General features: G+C 42.9%; 1 protein-coding gene across 1 annotated transcript in view; it reads right to left on the bottom strand.

Annotated features, from left to right (window-relative positions):
- Nucleotides 1-24,016, bottom strand: part of LOXL2 (lysyl oxidase like 2) — an 84,758-nt gene that overhangs the window by 52,906 nt on the left and 7,836 nt on the right. Inside the window, exon 3 of the mRNA XM_087969926.1 lies at nucleotides 2,106-2,317. Within this exon, the coding sequence (XP_087826052.1) occupies nucleotides 2,106-2,317 (212 nt within the window). The remainder of the gene's footprint in view (nucleotides 1-2,105; nucleotides 2,318-24,016) is intronic.

Genomic DNA, 24,016 nt, shown 5'->3' on the forward strand with positions numbered 1-24,016 from the left:
TGTAAAACAATATTTTTACTAGTTTGGATGAAGCATATTTTAAAACTGCTTGATCTTATCGGTACTAGATTAGAACTGTAAATGTGACAAAAGAGGGAAATGACTAAATGCAGCCAAAACTGGCTAATGTACAGAATAAGGGTTGAATGAAATTTAAATTATTTCAGATTAAGTATTATCCTGGCCCCATCATCTCTTTGGAACCATTCCTCGAAGGACAAGTTTGGCTTTTACCACAAACAATGTTGTGTACTCTGCCCTTAGCAACAGTTGCTGAGACGCAATGCCCCATTTTGGAAATATCTAAGAGATTTCTTGTTTCGGGTGGCCAGATGAAAATATCATTTGTCTAAATTGGACTTTCTTGGCATGACCCATGGGGGAGTGTGTGCACCCTGGCAATGTGTAAGTATGGTGGGCTGGCTGCTGTTAGGTGAAGGAGGATGTGCACATAGCCGCCATAGCCCCACACAAACCCAGAGGGGCCAGAGATGGCTGCTGCCAGATGGAGGAGGACGCAGGGGTGGGTACCATGGGTGGGACCAGTGCTGCAGGCATGTGTGCACACTTGGTATTGAGTGTGAAATTTCTAGGATCTGATCCTCTGTGGCCAAGCTCCTCTGGAGAACAAGTCTAAGTGATTACTGGAGTGAGTCTCAACCTTCCCTGACAGCTTCCCCATTGACTTTGCTTTTGTGAAGCCAAGAGAGGTGTTTGCAAATGGCGGTCAAGCCTCTACGAGATGCTGCAACTATCAGAAGTGCAAGGACTTGGATTGCAATTAGGTGACCATGGGAATGTGGGGATGGTTGGAACTTGGAAGAAGAAGAAGATCAAGGTCTTATTTAGGAGAAAATGCAAACTTATCATTAAATGAACATTGCTTACATTTTATGAGATGGAAGGCTGGTCCAGCATTAAAGCTGCTGGAATTCATACACAAAAAAGGCAAGAGAAGAAGAGAGAAGAAGAAGAAGAAGAAGAAGAAGAAGAAGAAGAAGAAGAAGAAGAAGAAGAAGAAGAAGAAGAAGAAGAAGAAGAAGAAGAGGGAGGAGGAGGAGGAGGAGGAGGAGGAGGAGGAGGAGGAGGAGGAGGAGGAGGAGGAGGAGGAGGAGGAGGAGGAGGAGGAGGAGGAAGCACTAACTGTATTATTGGCGATGACCATCTACATTTAAGCAATTGCTTTTCCTTGTAAGCTTCTCTGGGAATTTGTTGGGTTGAAGAAAAGGAGATCAATGAATCACGCTGACAGGATGTAGTCATTTTCCTACTTTCAACTGACTGCTATGACCCCACTGAAGAGAGGAAAGACTTAGTCATCAAGCCTGAAGCCCTTTCCCTCAAGACAGGCAGCTGAGATTCAACTTACAGAGCAGATAACCAGATTTATTCTGAGTGAGCAGTTAAGCAGGCCATTCCACCCCCACAAAAAGCAGCAACCATTTCCCACAAAGGCAGAGATATAAGCAGGGTGGAAACTAGAGATCCCAAGAAAGCCAGAACATTGGCGTAGACATGTGACTGTTTCTATCCCACATGTAAAACAAAACACACCAGGCCATCTGGAATCACTTCCACGCCAATGATTTGTAAATATATTATACATAAAAACCCAGGATGGCCTTAACAAATCCACTGTGATGCGGTTTTGAAGAATTCCATTCCATAAATCTCCTTCTTTCTTTCCCCCACTTCATTTTAATTTCATCATTTTTCACTAATGAAGTATTTGAAACTTGGCCGATGAAATCCTGCAAAGAGGGGACACTAGGAAAAAAAAAGCCTTCGTGGAAACTTGAAGAGCAAGCATGGAAAGGCAGAGACTTGGTACCTTCAGACCTCCCTCCATCTTTGGACGGGACAAACTGTTCAAATTATATTGCTCAAGAGAATATGCTTCACAGCTGTCTGAAGGCCTCTTTTTGTCAAAAACGATGGAGGAAATTAAGAACTGAAGCTCTTCAGACACTGACAACAAATCACTCAGAAACTACCAGAATTTTTCCAACTCCCATTTGCAAAGGGCTGGTTCCAAAGAGATCTGCATATGCATTGTATTCTTGAAGTTCAAAAATGTAACCATCCCTTAGAAAAGTTCCTCTTACTTGTAGGCTCTGACATTGTATTTCTTCTCTGCTGGAAACCCGAACATGCCACAGACAACACGGGAATTTTTGGTGGTCCAGTTTTTGTCGCATATCTGCTTCCAAGTGCCCCCTTCTTTGATCTCCACGTAACCCTCCGTTACAGGGATGCGTTTGCGAGAGGCTGAAAAAACGGCCCGTATTCGGACATCTTCTACTTTGATGTTTGTGTTCTAAGGAATGTAAGGAAGATAAGATTTTATTTTTTTAGGCACAGACCACTGGAATATATAAAGGCCAGAGGGGGAAAATCCTTTAAACCAACCAACCAACCAATCAGCTAGCCAGCCAGCCAGCCAGTCAGCCAGCCAGCCAACCAGCCAGCCAACCAATCAGTCAATCAGGCAACCAATCAACCAGCCAGCCAGCCAGCCAGCCAACCAATCAGCCAACCAACCACCCAGCCAACCAACCAACCAACCAGCCAACCAACCAATCAGCCAATCAGCCAACCAACCAACCAACCAGCCAGCTAGCAGCCAACCCACCCACCAAGCCACCAACCCTTTTAAAATAGAATTGTGAAAAGCAGCACAGTATTGTGGCATAGTGCTTCATAGAAGTCACTAGATGACTTTGAACAAATCACTTCCTCTCAACCCAACTTTCACTTCGCCATTTTTTTCCTTTATAATTTATTGCAATGCCTTTGCTGATTGTGAGTCATTGAGATTCAGGTGACATAAATAAATCAGGCTAGAAGGACCAAATATCAGAAATGGATTCATCAAAATCAGTCAATTTCTTTCTGGTAATGCTGGACAGAAAACCTCCAAAGGTTTAACAGATTAACAGAGTTGGAAGGGACCTTGTGAGTTATCTAGTCCAACCCCCTGCCCAAGCAGGAGACCCTACACCATTTCTGACAGTCCAGCCTCTTCTTGAAAGCTTTTGTCAGCTGGTGTTCCATTCAAAATCCAAGAAAGAAATACTTAGACTCTTTTAATCAGAGAAAAGATATCTTTTACTGGAAATCAAGTGGTAGCAACAAAAGAATTCTGAATCTGAGAAAATGGGCGCGTAAATCACATATACAAAGTAATGGCAATGTTCCCACCCCCAATAGTTCAATTGGCTCATCCAATTAAAAGTTGTGTATATCATCATGTGGGCATCTCCAGGTGGTGATGAGGCTTCTGTCCGTTGACCCTGACATAGTTTGATAAAGGGTGGCAGCTGCGCATAGCACAGGATAGAAACCTAAGCAAGAATGTAACCCCCCCACAGCTTATACAGTTCTGGTTTGTAACACCTCCAGCTCACTTCCCATAATCATTCCCCCCTCCTCCCCGCATTACTTATGACAGCCTAAAGAAGCAAAGCAAAGGGAGAAAAATCTTGAAGGCTGACAGCTTTCAGGGATGAAAACTCAGATCGCTGGATTCAGTGTCATTCAACCATCACACTTGTTGAATCATGATTTCAGTTGCCATAACTATTTGGGAGATGTTGTTTAGCAATTTTTGAGGGCCCCAGCTCCTCACCCTCTATACTTGTTGCTTCCTCTTGCTAAAAGCCATCAGCAGAGAAAATTAATCCATGATTTTCCAAGCCTTCTGTGCTCATCATGTGTCTTGCTTGGGAAAACAGTGTGGAGAGCTGAAACTAGGAGGGATGAGTCACAGAAGTGAGGTATTGCCATATTCCTGCCTACGTGAGACTTCCAGCAGAGCCAATCCCACAGGGTTTTCTTTCAGGGAGGACTTAGCAGACTCAGGAAAAAATGCTCTTTGCTGTACCAATAAGTAGCTAAAAAAAGAACTAATTCCAGAGAAGGTTTATGTACATTTTTTTTCTTCTATGTCTCTACCACCCAGCAAGGCTGCATTTCTATTTTATGACCTCAGGACTGTGGAATCCTTCTCTTCCCATTTATAAATGCAATACTTCCAAAGGCAAAAGGGTTTAAAATGCTTATTGTAGACAACTGGAAATCAAAATTTTCAACGGAAGCTGAATTTCACCCAATCCACCATTTCTCCGTGCCCGCGTGCAATCAACAGAAAAGATGAAGCTTGTGCTAAGCTGTCAGAGTGCTGATTTTGGGAGCCAAAGATAATCATTTAAACAAGACAACAGCCATTGTGTAGATCAGTGGTGGCTAATCTTTTTGGGCTCCTGCGCCAAAAATTGTGCGCATGATTGCACTCGCGTGCTCGTGTGCCAGCACCCAGAAGACAATGCACACCCCCCCATGCACATTGCTTGTACATGCAACACCCCCCCCCGCCACCCCTTTACCTGTGCTGTGCCTCACAGCTAATTTTTTGGTTGGTTTGAGGCCTTTTTCAGCCTCCCAGAGGCTTGAAAAACCCTCTGCAGGCTTTGCAGGATGAATAATAGGCCTGTTTCGTCATTTCCAGTATTACAGGAAGTGACGAAACTGGTCTATTCATCCTGAAAAGCCTGCAGAGGCTTTTTTCAAACCTCTGGGAGGCCGAAAAAGGCCTCAAACCAGCTGAAAAATCGGTTGTGGGGCATGCGCAGTGAGGTAAGTTTTCCTGCAGTTCGTGTGCCGGCACAAATGGCTCTGTGTGGCATGCATACCATAGGTTCGCCATCACGGGTGTAGATGAAATACAACACATCTGCCATTTCAGAGTGACACTGGCTTGCCATGACTATAGTCATAAAGCTGACATTAAAAAGATATTAAGAATGTGGAGAGGAATGAATGAATAAAATAAGAAATAGCCCGTTCCTTTCGGTTTGGGATCAATATAGTTTGGATGGCTCATGTACAGGTCCTCCTTGACTTACAACAACTCATTTAGTGACCATTCAAAGTTACAATGGCACTGAACAAAGTGACTTATGATGGTTTTTCACATTTATGACTGTTGCATGACCTATCTTCTCAGGTTGCCCATTTTGGGGCCTCTGTTTGTCCCACCCAGAACTGAAAATGAATGCTAATCTTGGTCCACCCATAAGTGAAAATGAATGCTAATCTTGGTCATCACCACTATGATTTGCATTCAAATAATGCTGTTGTTTTTAATTGTCAAACAACTTAGCATCCAGAATCACTCTGTGACGGGTGGCATAAAAGTTAAAATCAATCAATCAATCAACAATCTATAAATCTTACCAGGTTAATATACTCTATTCCCTGTGCTTCCCAAACTTTTTCTTTCATTACTCAAAACTGCTTATTTCTTTTTATCCAATGTAGGTAAAATACTTTAAGACAATTTAAATGTCCCTTTTGTGATTGGATAATGGGTTTGCGTATCATTACCCAAAGAAGAAATACTTTTACTTAATTTGGGATAATTTACCCAGGTTTGGCAAGTACTGGGCTTAACAGACTTAGTCCTTCACATACTTTACCCACCCTCCCTGTTATTTGCTCTTCTCTGCTATCCTTCCAATTCACCAGCATCTTTCTGGTGTTTGGCCAAAACTGGACAAACAAGGATCAACGTAGCATAAAGCATAAAGCAGAGCTGTTACTTCCTGTAATTTTAGCATTACAATATCGGTGCCATCCAAAAATGCCTTGGCTCTGTTGGCAGCTGCACCATATTGCTGGCACTCACGCTTCATGTGTGGCTTACCAGAACAGATGCTAGAAAAGAAATTAGTGCGCAAAGCTCAAAAAGATCTGCAACTTCAGCCATCCATTATAATCTTCCTCTCTGGGTAGCATATGGATTTTGTGGCCTGGAAGGGCTGCTGTTCTGCTTGGACAAGCCAACATATGGAGTGAGAAAAAGCCAAGCAAAAACACAACTCAATTTGGGTGTTGAAGAGCAGCTGCTCTTTGTATCATGAGGCTTGAAGAGGTGACTTGGCTGCTAACCAGTGTGGGGAGATTTTGAGTCAGTAGTCCCATTACTGCAGTGAGGTATTATGTATTGGGGAGCAGGGCCAGGTGGGGACATGCTCCAAAAATTGGAGAGAGAGAAAGCAAGAAGGAGCAGAAGAAGGAGACTAGCGTACATTCTTGTGGCTGGAGTGAACGGACAAGCTGGAGAGAAGTTGGAAAGTAGGAGAGTGAATTGTGCATTGTAAGTGTCTGTTCCTGCTTGAGGAGAGGAGAACAGTCCAGGGGAGGCTTCCATAGTAGAAGGGAAGACCCAGATGGACAAGCTCCAACCAAGACCCTGGAGAGGATGGAGAGAATCAACCATTACCGTGTTTCCCCGAAAATAAGACCAGGTCTTATATTCCTTTTTGCTCCAAAAGACGCATTAGTGCTTATTTTCCATTTAGGTTTTACTTTGGGGAAAATACGGTACTAAATGTGTCAGTCTGGCTATTTATCTTAACTGGGACTTATTTTCAGGGTAGGGCTTATATTGCAAGCATCCTGAAAAATCATGCTAGGTCTTATTTTCCGGTTGGGTCTTATTTTCGGGGAAACACTGTAGTATGGAATCCCTGATTGAAGAGGGTGGAAGAAAACTGAGCAGACAACAGTGGCGGTATTCTACCGGTTCGGCCTGGTTCTGGTGTACCAGTAGTGCCAAAGATCAGCTCCGATGCTCTGCAGTTGGGCCCATTCGCCCACCCCTGCTCCTAGGTCCTTTTTATCCTCTTAGCTGTTTGGCGCGGCAGAGCAGATTAGTGTGCTAAACAGCTGAGAGGCACAGTAACTTAGTTTTTTACTGTTTTAACACAGGTGCAAAGTGCACATTTGGCATGCGCGCACGCGATCCCACCCCTGCAGCCACACCCACCAAGCCATGCCCACAGAACTGGTGGTGAGAACTTTTGAATCCCACCACTGGCAGACAACCCTTCTACCAGGGCAGAAGAAGGTAAGCGGCTGCAAACTCTGCTGGAGTTATATATCTAAAGGTAAAGGTTTCCACTGTCCAGTCATGTCCAACTCTAAAGGGCAGTGTCATCTCCATTTTCTAGCTGAGGGAGCCAGCATTGTCTGAAGATCCTTCTGTAGTCATGTGACCAGCATGACTATATGCCAAAGCACACGGAACCCTGTTACCTTCCCATCTAAGTGGTACCTGTTTATCTACTCGCATTTGCATGCTTTAGGTTGGCAGGAGCTGGGCAAGGACCTGAGCCCATCCTGTTACCATCCTTGAATCCAGGCTGTCAACAGACAAGCTCAGCGTCTTTAACCACTGAGCATAAGCCCCCACCGGACTTATATCTACTGAGCTTTTATAGTTGACTCCAGATCTCATAATTCATGGTTCAACAGCTCAGCCACAATACTTCCCTGATTCTCTGCTTGAAGCTATAATGTACAGATATTTGGACAATTACTATGTTAACTGCAGTGTGGAACATGAGATTTCACATAACATCCTTTCTGCTTTTTTCCAAGTCTCAAGATTTTTTTTAAGTGACTCATATATTTTTTTTCTCATGGGGTATTTCCAGCGGCCATGCAATAACCCCATTGTTTAAGGTTTCCATCATATTGTATAATTGACAGATAGATTTGCTAATAATTGCACATGAAATTGAGGAATGGGGGAATTGAAGAGAACAAAAATGAAATTTAGGAGGAAAAGATAACTTCTCACGATAGCAAGCTTATCCCATTGACTTGGGATACGAGTTGCTTACATGTTCACTAACGCATTTGGCAACTGATAACTCTTTATGGTATTTTTACTGACACCATGCCTGAAAAGTTGATGATTTATAGATTTCTAAATGACTAAGGCATGGGTTATAGGAAAAAGATATTTGCTGTAATCTTATAGGGAATGAAGAGTTATTAAGTTTATTAATACTTGTGATAAGGAGAGAAAGTCACTTTTTAAAATATTTCTTTTCTTTTCTTTGCACCTTTTATTCTTCTTTCTACTGCTCAGTTTTCTCTGAGTTTATTTTGTATTTGCTTTTACTATTGTAATTACAGTTTTCAATAAAAACATTTTAAAAGGAAGTTACTTCAATCTTCTAATGAATTTTATCAGAGCCATGCATTTTAGCAGAAAAGCCCATTTAACACTACATCCCATTTTCTCTTTTGCTGCCTCATAACCTGAAATTTGTACCCCTTGGAATAATAGCCTATATCTCTTTGTGTAGTGTTACATAGATTAAAGCGTGAACAAAAACATCAAAAGAACAGTCAAACAACATGTAGCCAAATTCTGGGGCACAACATGAAAGAACTTGAAAGAAAGCAATGGAAAAACCATTTCCCCCTCTGATGTCACCAGGAATTGAGTTTTACAGTTGGAAGTGTAACATTTATTAACAATAATTTTCATGAATTATTCTGAATTTACAGCTTGCATTAAGTAATAATCTTTGGTTTGTTAGTTCCAGTTTACAATATAGAATGAACCAGCCATTGGTCAAACAAGGTTTATGGCTTAGCATATTTTGCAAAAGAAGCCAAAGCTGGTTTATTCCACAAACCATAATTAAACCAAATGCTGTTTACTGCAAGATGTGACTCCTGCTAGCTACTGACCTGGGATGACTGAATAAAAACTCTTGGATTGAATAAAAAGCGATGACTGACTCAGTTAGCAGTGAACTGTTCCTCTTTCAGTGCAAGATTCCATTAAAATTGTGGGTCAACAGTTCTCATTGGAAAGGACTTTCCTTTCCAACTGTGACAAAGAAACATGGGTGACCTATTCAGATATTGATTACAATGCACAGAACATGCAAAAATTAAAAGCAAAGCAAATATACTTTTTCCCTTGGAAGTATAAGATTTTCTTTGGGCAAATCTGGATAATCAGGAATTGAGTACAGTAGTTTTTTTCTTTTTCTTATCTAACCCTTTTTCCTTCTGTGTTCATTTTACCAGTGTCTTTCTGTTTGAGAGAGAGAGAGAGAGAGAGACAGGGAGAGAGATATATATATATACAGAGGCAGAGAGAGAGAAAGACAGACAGAGACAGACAGACAGAGAGATACAGAGACGGAGAGGGAGAGAGAGAAACAGAGAGAGAGAGACAGGGATTTATATATTTGTTTTCTTAAGTTTTCGCAGGTACTTACATGTATGGTATTCAGCTTTGTTCGGGTGGGAAAATACCCGAACAAAGCCCGAACAAAGCTGAAGATAGATAGATAGATAGATAGATAGATAGATAGATAGATAGATAGATAGATAGATAGATAGATAGACAGACACAGAGAGAGAGAGAGAGATAGGGAGAGAGAGATAGAGAGAGACAAACACACACACACACACACACACACAGACACAGACACACAGACACAGACACAGACACACACACACACACACACACACACAGATATCTAACTTCATCCTTAATGCAGAGTTTCTCAGCCAGTTGTGTGGAGAAATCCTCCCTAAACTGAGAAACCTTCCCCATACATGAGAGGAGAACAAAGATTAAGTCATTCTTTGGTCAAGTATGCTAAGACAAATAAACAGATCATGTCAACAAAGCATTTTCTTCTGTCCAAGATTGGAACAATCTCTTTGGCCTGTGGTGGCTAAATATTGTTTTGCACTAGTCTGCATTATTTACATTAAAATGGGAGAAGACTCATTTACCTCTTGATTTATTATTGATTATGGAAAGTTTGTTTCTTTGTTCCTACCACAGTCAACAGTACTTTAACCCCAGTTAGCTGTCAGTTATTTTATGCCAGAGGTCTCCAAACTTGGCAGAGTTCTGGGTGTTGAAGTCCACAAGTCTTAAGTTGCAAGTTTGGGGACCCCTGTTTTATGCTTACAGAAGTGACAATTATTATTAACAGAATTACATGATATTTATGTCTGCAAAATTCAACTGATCAGAAAGACGCCTCTGAACATATAAATATCCCTCTCAGAAAATGGTGGTTGGATCCAAATTTTTGATGGAATAATCGGTGGGACTTAAAATAGAAAAGTTTGATAGATACTTGGGTCTCCTCCCAAGCCTGGCCACAAACATTCACTGTTTGCTTGTCTATTTTTCCCAGTAGATTTTCTTCTTCTGAAATCCTGGGATCTCCCCATTCCTTTTAATAGAACTAGAAGGAATGTTTCAGGAGGGGGCTTTTTGGATTTCCTACCAGCTGCGAGTTAAACCAATCATTGCATTTTGGGGCACTGCCAAGTCTTTAGGAAATTTGAGTAATAATGATAATAAAAAAGCATCATTAATGGGGATTTGAATGGAAAAACTCACAATATATAAAGAAAAAGTAGCCCCCCCCCTCCCCCCGACAGTGGGCAAGTAGAAAAGTGAGTTGGGTACAAAGCCAAAGGAAATAAAAGATAATCAGACACTGTTTTAGACATGTTATGAGCTCATGGCAATCAGAGAATGTTGTGGTCAATTCCCCAACTTTTTAAAAAAACAACCCAATGATCTCAAATATAAGGGGAAAAAACCCCACTTCTCTCAATTTAGTTCCACATGGTCACATCTTTGGAGTTTTCTTGGCAACAATCTACTGCCTTCTTCTAAGTTTTGTTTTACATCCCCCAGTATAACTTTCAGTTTTAGGATTTCATGGTCTTCTAGCCAGTTACTAATCAACCTGTTTAGATTTCAGTGATCAGAAACACTTGGCAAGGGTCTGTCGCTTGCTGTAATCTGTCAAAAATTAAGAGCCTCCTTTAAAATTCATTTGACAAGTAGAATATAATACAAAACATGCTACGACTATTTCTTCATTGATGACTTTCAGAACTGCCCATCACTAAAATGACATAAAGTCAATACTCATTATTTTAACTTTCAGAAATGGTTTAGGTCTGGAAAAGATCACAGGCAGCTAAAAAAAAGCTTATTATTAGTTAAATTGTATGGATTTGAACCAGAGTTAGTTAAAATCAGACTATAGCTTTTGGCAAAAGGTAACCTTTGACCCCAGGATGTCATCAATATGAGTCCATTGCCAAGCAACTGGATTTTGATCACATGACTGGAGGGATGCTGCAACGGTCGTAAGTGTGAAAACCGGTCATAAGTTACTTTTTCAATGCCGTTATAACTTCGAACGGTCACTAAATGAACTGTTGTAAGTTGAGGGCTATCTGTATTGTACCATTATTTTACTATTAAACACATACCAATCAGAGGTGGTATTCAGCAGGTTCTGACTGGTTCTAAAGAACCGGTAGCGGAAATTTTGAGTAGTTCAGAGAATTGGCAAATCCCACCTCTGTCTGGCCCCGCCAATCCCATGCCTCCCAAGTCCCAGCTGATTGGCTGGGTCTTCTTTTGTTGCCCTGCACAGGAGAACAGAGCTGGAAAGCAGGTTAGCGGGGTGGGGAGGGAATGGGGATTTTACAGTATCCTTCCCCTGCCACGCCCACGAAGCCACGCCCACAGAACCAATAGTAAAAAAAATTGAATCCCACCACTGATACCCATGTCCAAACTTTCAGACTTGTAGCAGAAATAACACTCTTGAGTGACTGGCCCTCTTCAAAAGGTTAAGGATGTAGTAAGCACAGACTTTGATCCAACAGAATAACTGCTTAAACTTTGCTTGGCCCTTTTCCTCAAATTGTAGTTCTTAGCCAACTGTTCATCAAGAAGAACTCATTCATGGTCAGGAAGTGGTATATAGAGATGCTGAGATCAGACGTCCTTCGAAATAAAACATATTCTCAGCACTGAACTAAAACATATTTACTTCCTTTGTTGGTGTTTATGTTCATATCTATACTTGTTCTCTTGTACATGTTTGACAAACAAATCAAATAAATAAATACTCTCTCTCTCTCTCTCTCTCTCCTTCAGCATCCTTTTTGACTCTGCTTGGTGCCAATTTCCTCACACTTCTGGTTTTTCTCTCTGGGATGGATAGCCCATCCTTCTGTTCAAGGTCTCCCATAAGCCACACTCTAGTTTTCCTTCAAGAAGCTGAAGAATCCAGAGAATGCATTAGCATGGACTCTCAATATGTGCAGTCTCAGACGAGACAGACATGTCCCCTTAGAAGCGCATCTGCTTGAAAGCTCCCACATTGGTCTGAGGAGACATCATCATCTTTGGACACAGAGTTCCTTTCTTCCTTTTGATGCATTCCCTGAACGCATGGCTTTTTTTTTTTTTTTTTTTTGGCAGCACCTTTGGCACCAGGAATGCTAAACTTTTGATTTCGGCAGGAAGGCAGGGAGATCCTGAGAATTCCTCAAGCGGTTTACACTGACACTACATTTGCTAATCCAACTCATAACTATTGTCTCAAAGGTGCTTTTCCAGGAGGCAGATTAACAGATAATCAGAGTTGGAAGGGACCTTATATAGGTCATGTAGTCCAACTCTCCGTTCAAGCGGGAGACCCTACACCATTTCTGACAAGTGGCAGTCCAGTCTCTTCTTGAAAGCCTCCAGTGATGGAAATCCCACAGCTTCCAAGGGCAAGCTGTTCCAACTGGAATTTCTTTTCTTTTTTTTCTTTGAAGACGTTTCGCTTCTCATCCAAGAAGTTTCTTCAGCTCTGACTGGATGGTGGGGAATTCCCACCAAGAAGCTTCTTGGATGAGAAGTAAAACGTCTTCAAAGGGTAACAAGACAGTCCAGTTGCCTCTTGAAAAAGCACCTTTGGGACAACTATGACCTGGAGGACTGAGAATCACTACAGACTTTTAATTCATAACTATTGTTGTAAAAAAGCTCTGCTGTGAGGCTGCACTCTCTTGTGGTCCAGCTTGTATAGCCAACCCAACTTCCAATCTTCAGAACTGACCCAAGCACAAGGACTATGAAAGAGCAGGTGTCAACTCATAAAACATTTCTATGGCCGTTTTATGGTTGCCAACAGAAAGGTAGGGGGGAAAGGGGTTTGAAAGAACAGTGTGGCTGCTTGGAATCGAAAGTGCATTCCATACATAGTTTTTCAGAGATTGTAACTAGGTGACTGAAGTTTCTGCAGTGCAAAAATTTAACTGGAGAATATGATTGATGACTCTTGGCTATGGATGTGTCCCATTGGAGAATATGAATTATGATATACCAAGAAGGGTGCGGGGGAAACCAGGGTCAAGGGTGACAGTGAATTATGTGTCTCAGAATTGGCTACACCCAGGTAGTGCCGACATGTTAACTCCCAATAAATCCTGTTTAGTTTTGGAAAATTGGCTCGAGACTCATGATTTCATTGGGGTAACTGCCGGAATCCTGACAACAGGGCTTCCTCATCAGAAGACCAAGTATTTTGCCCCACTGAAGCTAGATATCCAAAATATTGGATGCTCTGAGGCCACATGCACAATAAACCGCCAATTTCAGTCCAAACTCTGCATGGTAGGGAGAGAGAACTGGCGAGGTGGCTCCTCAGTTAAAGATGCTCTCTTCTACTGTAATCTTTTTAATAATATTAATGTTTTAATTAAGGTGTACATTTTAATATTTATTTTTTTATGATCTGTTTTTATTGTACACTACCCAGTCATGTATGTGAGATGAGTAGCTATATAAATGTGATAATTATAATAATAATAATGTGTAATCATAAGAATAATGGCAATTAGTTCATTAGTCAAGGGTTATGTGAGCATAGATATAACATGATTTGTTCATTAGCAGATTATGTGTAAGCAGCCACTGCAGGTTTCTAAACCCTGGTTCACAGTCTAACTCAATGTGTCAGCCCAGCCTTTTGGTAATTCACTCAACAAACCATGGCTAGAAAAACTGGGCTTCCTGATAAACTCAGTCCTTGATTGCAGATGAAAGGAAAATGATGCAAACTGTGGATAACATGGATAAGGGGAAAGTATTCTGTCCTTCTCAAAATGCTAGAACCTGAGGTCACACAATGTCATACAATGCTGGAGGAATCAGGACAAACAAAAGAAAATATTTTTTACATGAGACGTAATTAAATGTTGGCATTTGCTATCACAAACCCCAAAAACTTTAACCTTAGACTGTCTAGTATTGACCTCACCCCTTTCCTAAGAGGTCTGTAGGGGCGTGCATAAGCGCACCAACGTGCCTACCGTCCCTGTCCTATTGTTTCTCTTATTCTTTTATTTTTTTCTTATATGTACCCATTTCATGTATTCACAACCATGTATACACTTATACTTATTATCTTGTAAACAATTGGCAAATCAAATAAATAAATAAATAAATAAATAAATTAAATAAATAAATAAATACTGACCAATGATCATGGGATCTAGGTTTGATGGCTATATGGTTACCTTTGTGGCCCACCTGCTAGGAGACTACAGGTAGTCCTTGTTTAGTGACTGACTTATTGAGTGACTGTTCACAGTTACAACAGTGATAACAAAGTAACTTTGGACCAGTCCTCACATTTACAACTTTTGAAGGTCTGTAAAGAAAAGGCAAGGTGAAAGAAGATCTTAAGCACCGTTGTGGTTTCGCTTAGTGACTACTTTGCTTAATGATTGAGTTGCCCGTCCCAATTGTGATTGCTAAACAACGCTAGTTGTAATGGGCTGCCTTGTGCAATTTGTTGGCTACCGTGAAAAGAGATCATGGATTAGATTGACCAATCAGGGTCTGATCCATCAGGACATTGGTTATGTCTTTAAAGTCTAGTCTTAGTTAATTGCAATGCAGAATAAGAGAGATGGAAAAGACCTTGGAGAACTTCTAGTCCAGGAGTCGCCAACCTTTTGGACCTCAGGGACCACCAAACTCATAATTTTAAATCCCATGGACCAGAGACCCTGGGAAAATCCCCAAAAAAGTCTGCAGGAAAATTCCCCACCCCACTTTTCCTACCGATCAATCATTCTTTATTTGGGATTGCAGGATACTGTCTCCAGCTCCGTTCCCAGGGGGGGAGAGAGAGGGGAAGAGAGAAAGAGAGAGACTTTTGGCTTCATGCAAGGAAAGCACTAGCAGTTTTTCTTTCTCTCTCCAAACTCCGCCAGAAATGAGTTTCACAGACATGCCGCGCCGATGCAGCCTCTTGGAGCAGGATGCCTTGCAGGCCCCAAAGACTCATTTCTGGCTGAGTTTGGGGGAGATAAAGGAAGACTTTTGCTGCTTTCCTTGTGTGCAATCAAGAGCAGAAGAAATTTGAAAGAAGCAGCCTGGTGGCCAGGCCAGCCATGTGGGGCAAGTGGGGCAAGTTTCCTCCCTTTGCCCTTTCCCCTCCTCCCCTCCCTACCTCGTGTTATTTGCAATGCAAGCGACACAAGCCTTGTGTTCCTGTGGGCCACGTGACACAAGCCTTGTGTCCCCACACAGCCAGGATTAATCGCTTTGGGGGTGACATTTCTCTGCGGACTGCCAAAATTTTATCATGGACCACAAGTGGTCCCCGGCCCACTGGTTGGCGACCACTGTTCTAGTCCATCCCCTGCTCAGTCACGAGACACTACACCATTCCAGACAAATGACTCTCCAATCTCTTCTTAAAAACCTCCAGTGATGGAGCATCCACACCTTCTGGAGGCAATCCAAGGTCCATAGCTCCTCAGTTCAGCTGGTGAGGAGTTATGGAATGTCTCATGCACATTCCAACAGCCCAGTAGTGTAAAATGAAACATTCTTGGCATGTGAGGCCCCAGACAAATGCAAACAGGGCAGGAAGCTAAGCTGAGAAAAGAAGGGAAATGCCAGTAGCAGTCAGCTGTTAAAACGAAAGATTATGAATAAGGTATCTGTGCACGACAGAGAGACGTATATAGACACGGTATATAGATTAGGGAAAGTCTGGTCCCCATTGGGGAAACATTCCGTTCTGCTTATATTACCCAACAAATCATTAAAAACAATCTGCAATTTGGATTGTTTGGAGTTCCTCCTTCAAATTCCAAAAGGTTGCCGGGCCTACAGGATTCATCATGGACACGTTCATTAAGATAAGACAGCACCTATGGCAGGGGTGTCAAACTCAAGGCCCACGGGCTGGATCTGGCTCATGATGTGGTTGGATGTGGCTTGCGGGGCCATCCTGGAAAATGTAAGGAGTCAGCCCGTGTTGCTTTGGCCTGGTCTACCCAATGGGAAGAAGAAACATGACGCGAGCATGGCTTTGGCCCAGTCTACCCAGTGCAAAGACAAAACATGCCAACAGTTTGGGGAATGGTGTCAAGCTGGCCACACCCACCCAGTTGGCCATGCCCACCCAGTCAGCCGCACGTCTGCCCAGTTGGCCACACCCACCAGGTCCCTGAGGTCAACCCCAACCCTAATGCGGACCTCAGTGAAATTGAGTTTGACACCCCTGACTTATGGGGTGGTTTAAATCTTGCCAGATCAACATACAGATTTGTCTTCTACAGAATCAAAGAAGTGGCCAGTTCAGATTGACAGGGACTGAGATGGATCCAAAGCAAAAGGCCTTAGAAGATTGGACAGGAATTGGGTTTGGAGGCCTCGGTGTGCAAAGTGAGTTCACTAGCACCAGGCTACATCTTCCCTCTGCACAAAAATAGTCTACGACCACCATCTCCTCAAAGGGTGGGATTCTACCGATTTGGACTGGTTTGGGCGAACCGGATGTTAAATTTGCATCTGGCTCGCCGAACCGATATTTGAACTGACCGGCTGGCCCCGACTACCCCTCCCCTCCCAGGAGTCTCCACAAGGTCCATTTTAGATGCAGGTAAGTGCAGGGTCCGCGCAGAGGCTCTGGGAGGGGGGGAAATGGGCCTTCCGGGAGTCCAGGAACAGGCCTGTTTCCAGCTTCCGGAGGGTCTCCAGAACCCGGAGGATGCCATTTTCGCCCTGCCGGAGGCCCGAGGGAAGCCTCCGGACCCTTGGGAAGGCGAAAAACAGCCCTACAGTTCTGGTAGGCCACGCCCACCACGCCCACACCCACTCAGCAACTGGGCAGCGAACCGGTTGCTGGGATTTTTGAATCCCACCTGTGGTCTTTTCCCTGTGGGACCCGTTTTCTCGGAAGCCAGGACAATTTTGCAATGCAAGGAAATTAAGGAGACCATTTTAAGGAAGAAGGCAACAATCTCTCCTATTGCACACTGTGATCTAATCCCACTCCTGTAGGATGGCCATTTAACATGTTTAAACTCTGTATCCTAATTGGTCACACACTATCACTGCTCGGCCCAAAGGTAATTTTTCAAGAGCCCACTGGACTTTCTGGTTTACCTTTGAAGGCGTTTCACTTCTCATCCAAGGAGCTTCTTCCGCTCTGACTGGATGGTGGGGAAGAGCGGAAGAAGCTCCTTGGATGAGAAGCGAAATGTCTTCAAAGAAAAACCAGAAAGCCAGTGTCCTCTTGAAAAAGCACTTTTGGGTCAACCATGACCTGGATGACTGAGAACCTCCTCAGAAAAGGTGGTATTCAGCAGGTTCTGGCCAGTTCTGGAGAACTGGTAGCGGACATTTTGAATAGTTCATAGAATCAGCAAATACCGCCTCTGACTGGCCCTGCCAACCCCATCTCTTCTCTGTCTCCCTTCTCTGCAACCCCAGGCATTGTTGACTCTGTTGGGATTAGGGAAAAACCTGTGTGTAATAGGATGTATAGAGTTTTTCTAGCTGGATTTCATGTGATTCTTGGAACAAATGTTTATCTGCAGTGAAAATATCTTGCCAGGCCTGGATGTTTTTCCACTGATGTAATTAAGTAGTTGTACATAATTAATCGGATCATTAAGATTCTCCTCTTTAGACCATCTGCTGGGCTTTAATAAGTCCATTCAGATAGTTCTGCAACCCCGCAAATGATGTTTCATGGGTGGACTCAGTGGACTAAGATCAGATCGATCACACTGTTGTGGTTTTGTGCACAGAAGCATTGTGGCTCTGTTTCAGCATCTTCAGCTTAATTAGGAGGTAAGAATGAAAAACTCAAACAGTAATATCCGTGTAGCAGTGGTAGGATTCAATTTTTTTTTTACTACCGGTTCTGTGGGCGTGGCTTGGTGGGCATGGCATGGCTTGGTGGGCGTGGCAAGGGAAGGATACTGCAAAATCCCCTCCTCACCCCACTAACCTGCTTTCCAGCTCTGTTCTCCTGGGCAGGGCAACCAAAGAAGACCCAGCTGATCAGCTGGGAGGCGGAGAATAGATGGGGGCGAGTCCAGTCAGAGGTGGTATTTGCTGGTTCTCTGAACTACTCAAAATTTCCGCTACCAGTTCTCCAGAACTGGTCAGAACCTGCTGAATACCACCTCTGGAGTTAATTAAATTGAAGCTAGATCAGAAACATGGGGCATAATTAAATTTGTGGCTCTTGTTGTTTGGATGGCACATTCTCTATGGCAAAATGTAGACAATGGAAGTATTTATATCAACCTGGCTTTAGCATATGAGAAGACCTTCAACGCATGCCACCTGCCCACACACAATTTCTCCACTCATAGCTGAAGCGGCACTAAAATTCAAAGCCACAAAAACTTTCTGTTTGCACAGTGGCTTGCTACAGCTAGTACCATGAGCTATTTCAAATAGGGCTAAAGTCAACATGACATATTTTTAAAGGAATGTTTGAGGTGATCCTTTTCAATAAATCTTCTGTGAGCAGCTGTATGTCTTTTTGAGAAAAAAAAAAAAAACCACAGGCTCCTATTTCCTACTGCCATTACATTGCTGGATATCATGGCAAAATTATAGTTATATACTATATGAAACTAAACTTGCTGGACCATGTTGAGTGGTGAGCTAAGTACTATGAAAGAGCTTGCATTCAAATTTTGTCTCGGATGCAAACTCTGATAGCTCATTTAAGAGGGCAGAGAAGAGAAACAAAGATGTTTAGGGGACAGGAGAAGGGGTGGGATTCTACCAGTTCGCACCTATTCGCTAGAACCCGTTGTTAACATTCTAAGCAGTTCGGAGAACTGGTTGTTAGAAGAAATTACTGGCCTAATCCTGTAAGGAAGGCAGGAAGGAAACATTCTGGTGTTGCTTACAGAAACTGCCTCTCCGTTAACCCTTATTACATTCTTGGCAGGACTAGACTTCCTGTCTCAGGAATGTCTCTGGAGTTTTTTTCTCCTCCTTTGCTGGTGCTTTGCTTGTGTGGAGTGACCATTCAAAGTGACAATGGCACTGAAAAAAGTGACTTATGACCATTTTTCACACTTATGACTGTTGCAGCATCCCCACAGTCATGAGAGGTCAGGCGAGGAGATGCGTGCCTCGATGTGAGTGATATTGAGTTGGCCACGCCCAGCCAATAACATGACCACCAAGCCATGCCCACCACCTAAGCCACGCCCACAGAACCGGTTGTTAAAAATTTGAATCCCACCCCTGGACAGGAGGCTAAGACATTAGGAACAGATGCTGGAATTGGATAGGTCTAGTTTAATGAAAAGAAGGACTAGTTTAATGAAAAGAAGGACTAGTTTAATGAAAAGAAGGACTAGTGTTCCAGTATTTCAGGGGCTGCCACAAAGAAGAGGGAGTCGAGCCATTCTCCAAAGCGCCTGAAGGCAGGACAAGAAGCCATGGATGGAAGCTAATAAGGAGAGAAGCAACCTGGAACTAAGGAGCAATTTGCTGACAGTTAGAACAATTAAGCAGTGGAACGGCTTGCCTCCTGAAGTTATGGGTGCTTCATCACTGGAGGTTTTTAAGAAGAAACTGGAAAGTCATTTGTCTGAAATGGTACAGGGTCTCCTGCTTCAGCTGAGCAGGGGGCTGAGATTAGAAGATTTGAAGACCTCCAAGGTCCCTTCCATCTCTTCTCTTCTCTTCTCTTCTCTTCTCTTCTCTTCTCTCTCTCTTCTCTTCTCTTCTCTTCTCTCTCCTCTCCTCTTCTCTTCCCTACCACTCCAGTCTAGTCCACTCCACTCCACTTTCCTTCCCTACCACACCAGTCCACTCCAGTCCTGTCCTGTCCCCTCCCCTACCACTCCACTCCCTTCTCTTCTCTTCTCTTCCTCTTCCTCTTCCCTTCCCTACGATTCCAGTCTAGTCCACTCCACTCCACTCCACTCCACTTCCCTTCTCTACCACTCCAGTCCACTCCACTCCACTTCCCTTCCCTTCCCTACCACTCCACTCCACTCCAGTCCTGTCCTCTCCCCTCCCCTCCCCTACCACTCCACTCTCTTCTCTTCTCTTCTCTTCTCTTCCTCTTCTCTTCCTTTCCCTACCACTCCAGTCCACTCCAGTCCTGTCCTGTCCTGTCCCCTCCCCTACCACTCCACTCCCTTCTCTTCTCTTCTCTTCTCTTCTCTTCTCTTCTCTTCTCTTCTCTTCTCTTCTCTTCTCTTCTCTTCTCTTCTCTTCTTCTTCCTCTTCCTCTTCCTCTTCCCTTCCCTACGACTCCAGTCTAGTCCACTCCCCTCCACTCCACTTCCCTTCCCTACCACTCCAGTCCACCCACTCCACTTCCCTTCCCTTCCCTTCCCTACCACTCCACTCCACTCCAGTCCTGTCCTCTCCCCTCCCTCCCCTACCACTCCACTCCCTTCTCTTCTCTTCCTCTCTCTCTCTTCTCTCTCTTCTCTCTTTCTCTCTCTTCTCTTCTCTTCTCTTCTCTTCTCTTCTCTTCTCTTCTCTTCTCCTCGCCCTCCCCTCCCCTACTCTACTCTACTCTACTATTCTATATTGTATTCTACTCTACTCTACTCTACTCTACTCTACTCTACTCTACTCTATTCTATTCAAATGTGTTGTGCTGGAAGCTTCATTATTCTTAACCAGTACTATCAGTGGTTGAGTTGATTAACTGGAATTGCAGAGGTTGTAGTCTAACATATCCAGAAGGTGCCAACATTAAGGAATTAAGCATTTCAGCTGCCAGTTGATCTTTGCTTGGTTCAAAATTTGTTTAAACTTATAAAAAAGATCTTCCCCCTTGTAGCCTCCTTTAGCTCACAGGAAGAAGCACAACGTCCAATTCTCAAATGGCACTTCTTTGGAATCACATACTTTATTTTGTGTTGGGTTTACATTATCAGTAGTCCTTGACTTACGACCACAATTGAGCCCCAAATTTTTGTTGCTAAGTGAAACATTTGTTCACTGAATTTTGCCACAGATTTTGTGTGCCACAGTTGTGAAGTGAATCGCTGCAGTTCTTAAGTCAGTAACACTGTTGTTAAATGAATCTGGCTTCCCCATTGACTTTGCTTGTCAGAAGGTCGCAAAAGGGGATCACATGACCTTGGGAAACAGCAACGGTCATAAGTATGAACCAGTTGCCAAGCATCTGAATTTTGATCACATGACTTTTGGGCAAGGAGTTGGACTCGATGACCTACAAGGTCCCTTCCAACTCTGTTAGTCTGTAGATTGGGGGTGCCACAATTGTGTAACTGAAATAAAAACACTTTTGCTTCCCTTAGTAAATATCTACAAATTAGATTTCTTGGGAAATTATGTGGTTCTATTTAAAAATCCATTTGTAAGTGAAGCCAATGGCAGAGGTGGTATACAGCTAGTTCTGACCAGTTCTGGAGAACCGGTAGCGGAAATCTTGAGTAGTTCGGAGAACCAGCAAATACCACCTCTGACTGCCTTCCCCCATCTATTCTCCGCCTCCTGAGTCCCAGCTGATTGGCTGGTCTTCTTTTGTTGCCCTGCACAGGAGAATGGAGCTGGAAAGCAGGTTAGTGGGTTGGGGAGGGAATGGGGATTTTGCAGTATCCTTCCCCTACCACGCCCACCAAGCCACAACACACCCACCAAGCCACACCCACAGAACCAGTATTAACATTTTTTGAATCCCACCACTGGCCAACAGTATTCCAAAAGAACTGAATTTACATCTCTTTCTTCCAGAAATAAAAAAGCCAAATAAACTTCCACTGAAGTATGACTGTGATGAACTGACAGGGGTGGGATTCTACCAGTTTGCACCGGTTGTTAACATTCTAAGCACTTTGGAGAACTGGTTGTTAGAAGAAATTATTGGCCTGATCCTGTAAGGAAGGCAGGAAGGAAACATTCTGGTGTTGCTTACAGAAACTGCCTCTCCGTTAACCCTTATTACATTCTTGGCAGGACTAGACTTCCTGTCTCAGGAAATCTCTAGAGTTTTTTCCCCCCTTCCTTTGCTGGTGCTTTGCTTGTGTGGAGTGACCACTCAAAATTACAATGGCACTGAAAAAAAATGACTTATGACCATTTTCCCCACTTATGACTGTTGCAGCATCCCCACAGTCATGAGAGGCCAGGAGAGGAGATGCGTGCCTCGGTGTGAGTGATATTGAATTGGCCACACCCACCACCTAAGCCACGCCCACAGAACCGATTGTAAAACAATTTGAATCCCACCCCTGTGAACTGATATTATAGTCACAAAATAATGAAGAGCAACAGCTAACACAACTGCAGAGTCTTCAGGTTTTAACTGCAGAGGGTCAGTTTTTTCCATTACAGGGAAGAATCACTGCAGCATCCAGGGAAGAGTTGTTTTTAATCCACATGCTGATAAACATGAAGCATCTGCAGGATATTGGACAGTTTAACACTATCTGGTGAGGAAAAAAAAAACTCCTTTTAGGGAATCACTCCCAAAGTGTGGAAGAAATGAGGCCATTTTAGAAAAGGACAAAAACAAGGGAGAAGAACCACTGTGACTGGCCAGACCGGGGGGGGGGGGGGATTTGTTTTGCAGCTGCACAGTTGCAAAAAAAAAAAATAATTATTATTTTTGCTTCCTTTTCCATGAAAATTCAGCATCATTCCTGAAATTTGAAAACTTGAGATTTTGGAAGAAGTACCAAAAAAAAAAAAAAAAAAAAAAAGCAACTAAAATGATTAAAGGCCTGGAGATTAAAACATGAAGAATGGTTGGAGGATTTGGGTTTGGCTAGTCTAGAGAAAGGAAGGACTGAGGGGACATGATAGCAGGATTCTAGCATTTGAGAGGCTGCCACAAAGAGGAGGGGGTCAACTTATTTTTCAAATCACCAGAAAGTAAGAGAAGAAACAATGGATGGAAAACTAATCAAGGAGAGAAGCAATCTGGAATTAAGGAGAAACTTCCTAACTGTGAGGACAATTAACCAGTAGAACAACTTGGCTTCAGAAATTGTGGATGCTTCATCACTGGAGGCTTTTAAGAAGAGCCTGGACAGACACTTGTCTGAAATGGTATAGGATCGAGCAGGGGGATGGACTAGAAGACCTCCATGGTCCCTTCCAGCTCTATCCTGATTCAATATTCTAACACAAAATAGTTGCCTCCATAGAAAAGAGATATTGGAAATGTCCAGGTTGCTTAGTTGACTTTGGCTGATCTCAAAAAGTCTAAGCTGGGTTGATCTCTTTAGGATTCGGATGAGAGGCCACCAACAAAGTTCAGGACATCAGGTTGGACAGGGAATTCGACACTTCCAACAGTTACACACACACACACACACACACACACACACACACACACACACACTGTGTACACAAAAGTATAATCTTGGAAGATTTTTGTAGTATTGCCAGGAAAATAGCATGGAGTCACGCTGAACTCAAAGGAGATTTTATTTTGTATTGACTAATTATTGGGCTGAGAATCACAATTTTAAACATGGAATAGTGCTCTGAACAAATACAAATTTGCATTTGTTCGGAGTTACAAGTCCAGAGCTTAATGTGGTAAACTTAAAGAGAATGACTGGACCAAACTCACCCAACTGCTTTCCTGGCTAAGCGGGGAACTAGAACTCACAGCCTCCTAGTTTCTATCCTGGCACCTTAGCTACAAGACCAAACTCACTCTCAAAGGTGTTCAATTATTTGATGGTATTTTGACAGTCTGTTTTAAGCTCATCTAAAGAATTAACATTTTCAAACTAGGTTTCTGGTTTTGTGTGTTCGTGTGCAGCAGGTTTTGGGTGGAGTATGTTTCATTTTGTTTTGTAAATAATTGCACACCATTTGAAAGTGTTCTGGAGAATCTAGAATATGTTGGGGAAACTCTTAAAGAAATGCATCCTATTCCTTCCATACATTTTTATCCTCTTGTATCGGCAGAATGCTAAAGCCAGAAATAAGCCCAATGGGAGAAATAAACAGGAGGCAAGAAAAAATTAAGACATTCTCCTTTGAGCCACAAAGTCCTCTTTGTAAATGTCAATATTATATTATTCTTACTCTGAA

The sequence above is a fragment of the Notechis scutatus genome, chromosome 7 (assembly GCF_049901735.1).
Source record: "Notechis scutatus isolate UNSWTSFEM ecotype Mainland chromosome 7, rNotScu1.2, whole genome shotgun sequence".
NCBI lineage: Eukaryota > Metazoa > Chordata > Lepidosauria > Squamata > Elapidae > Notechis > Notechis scutatus.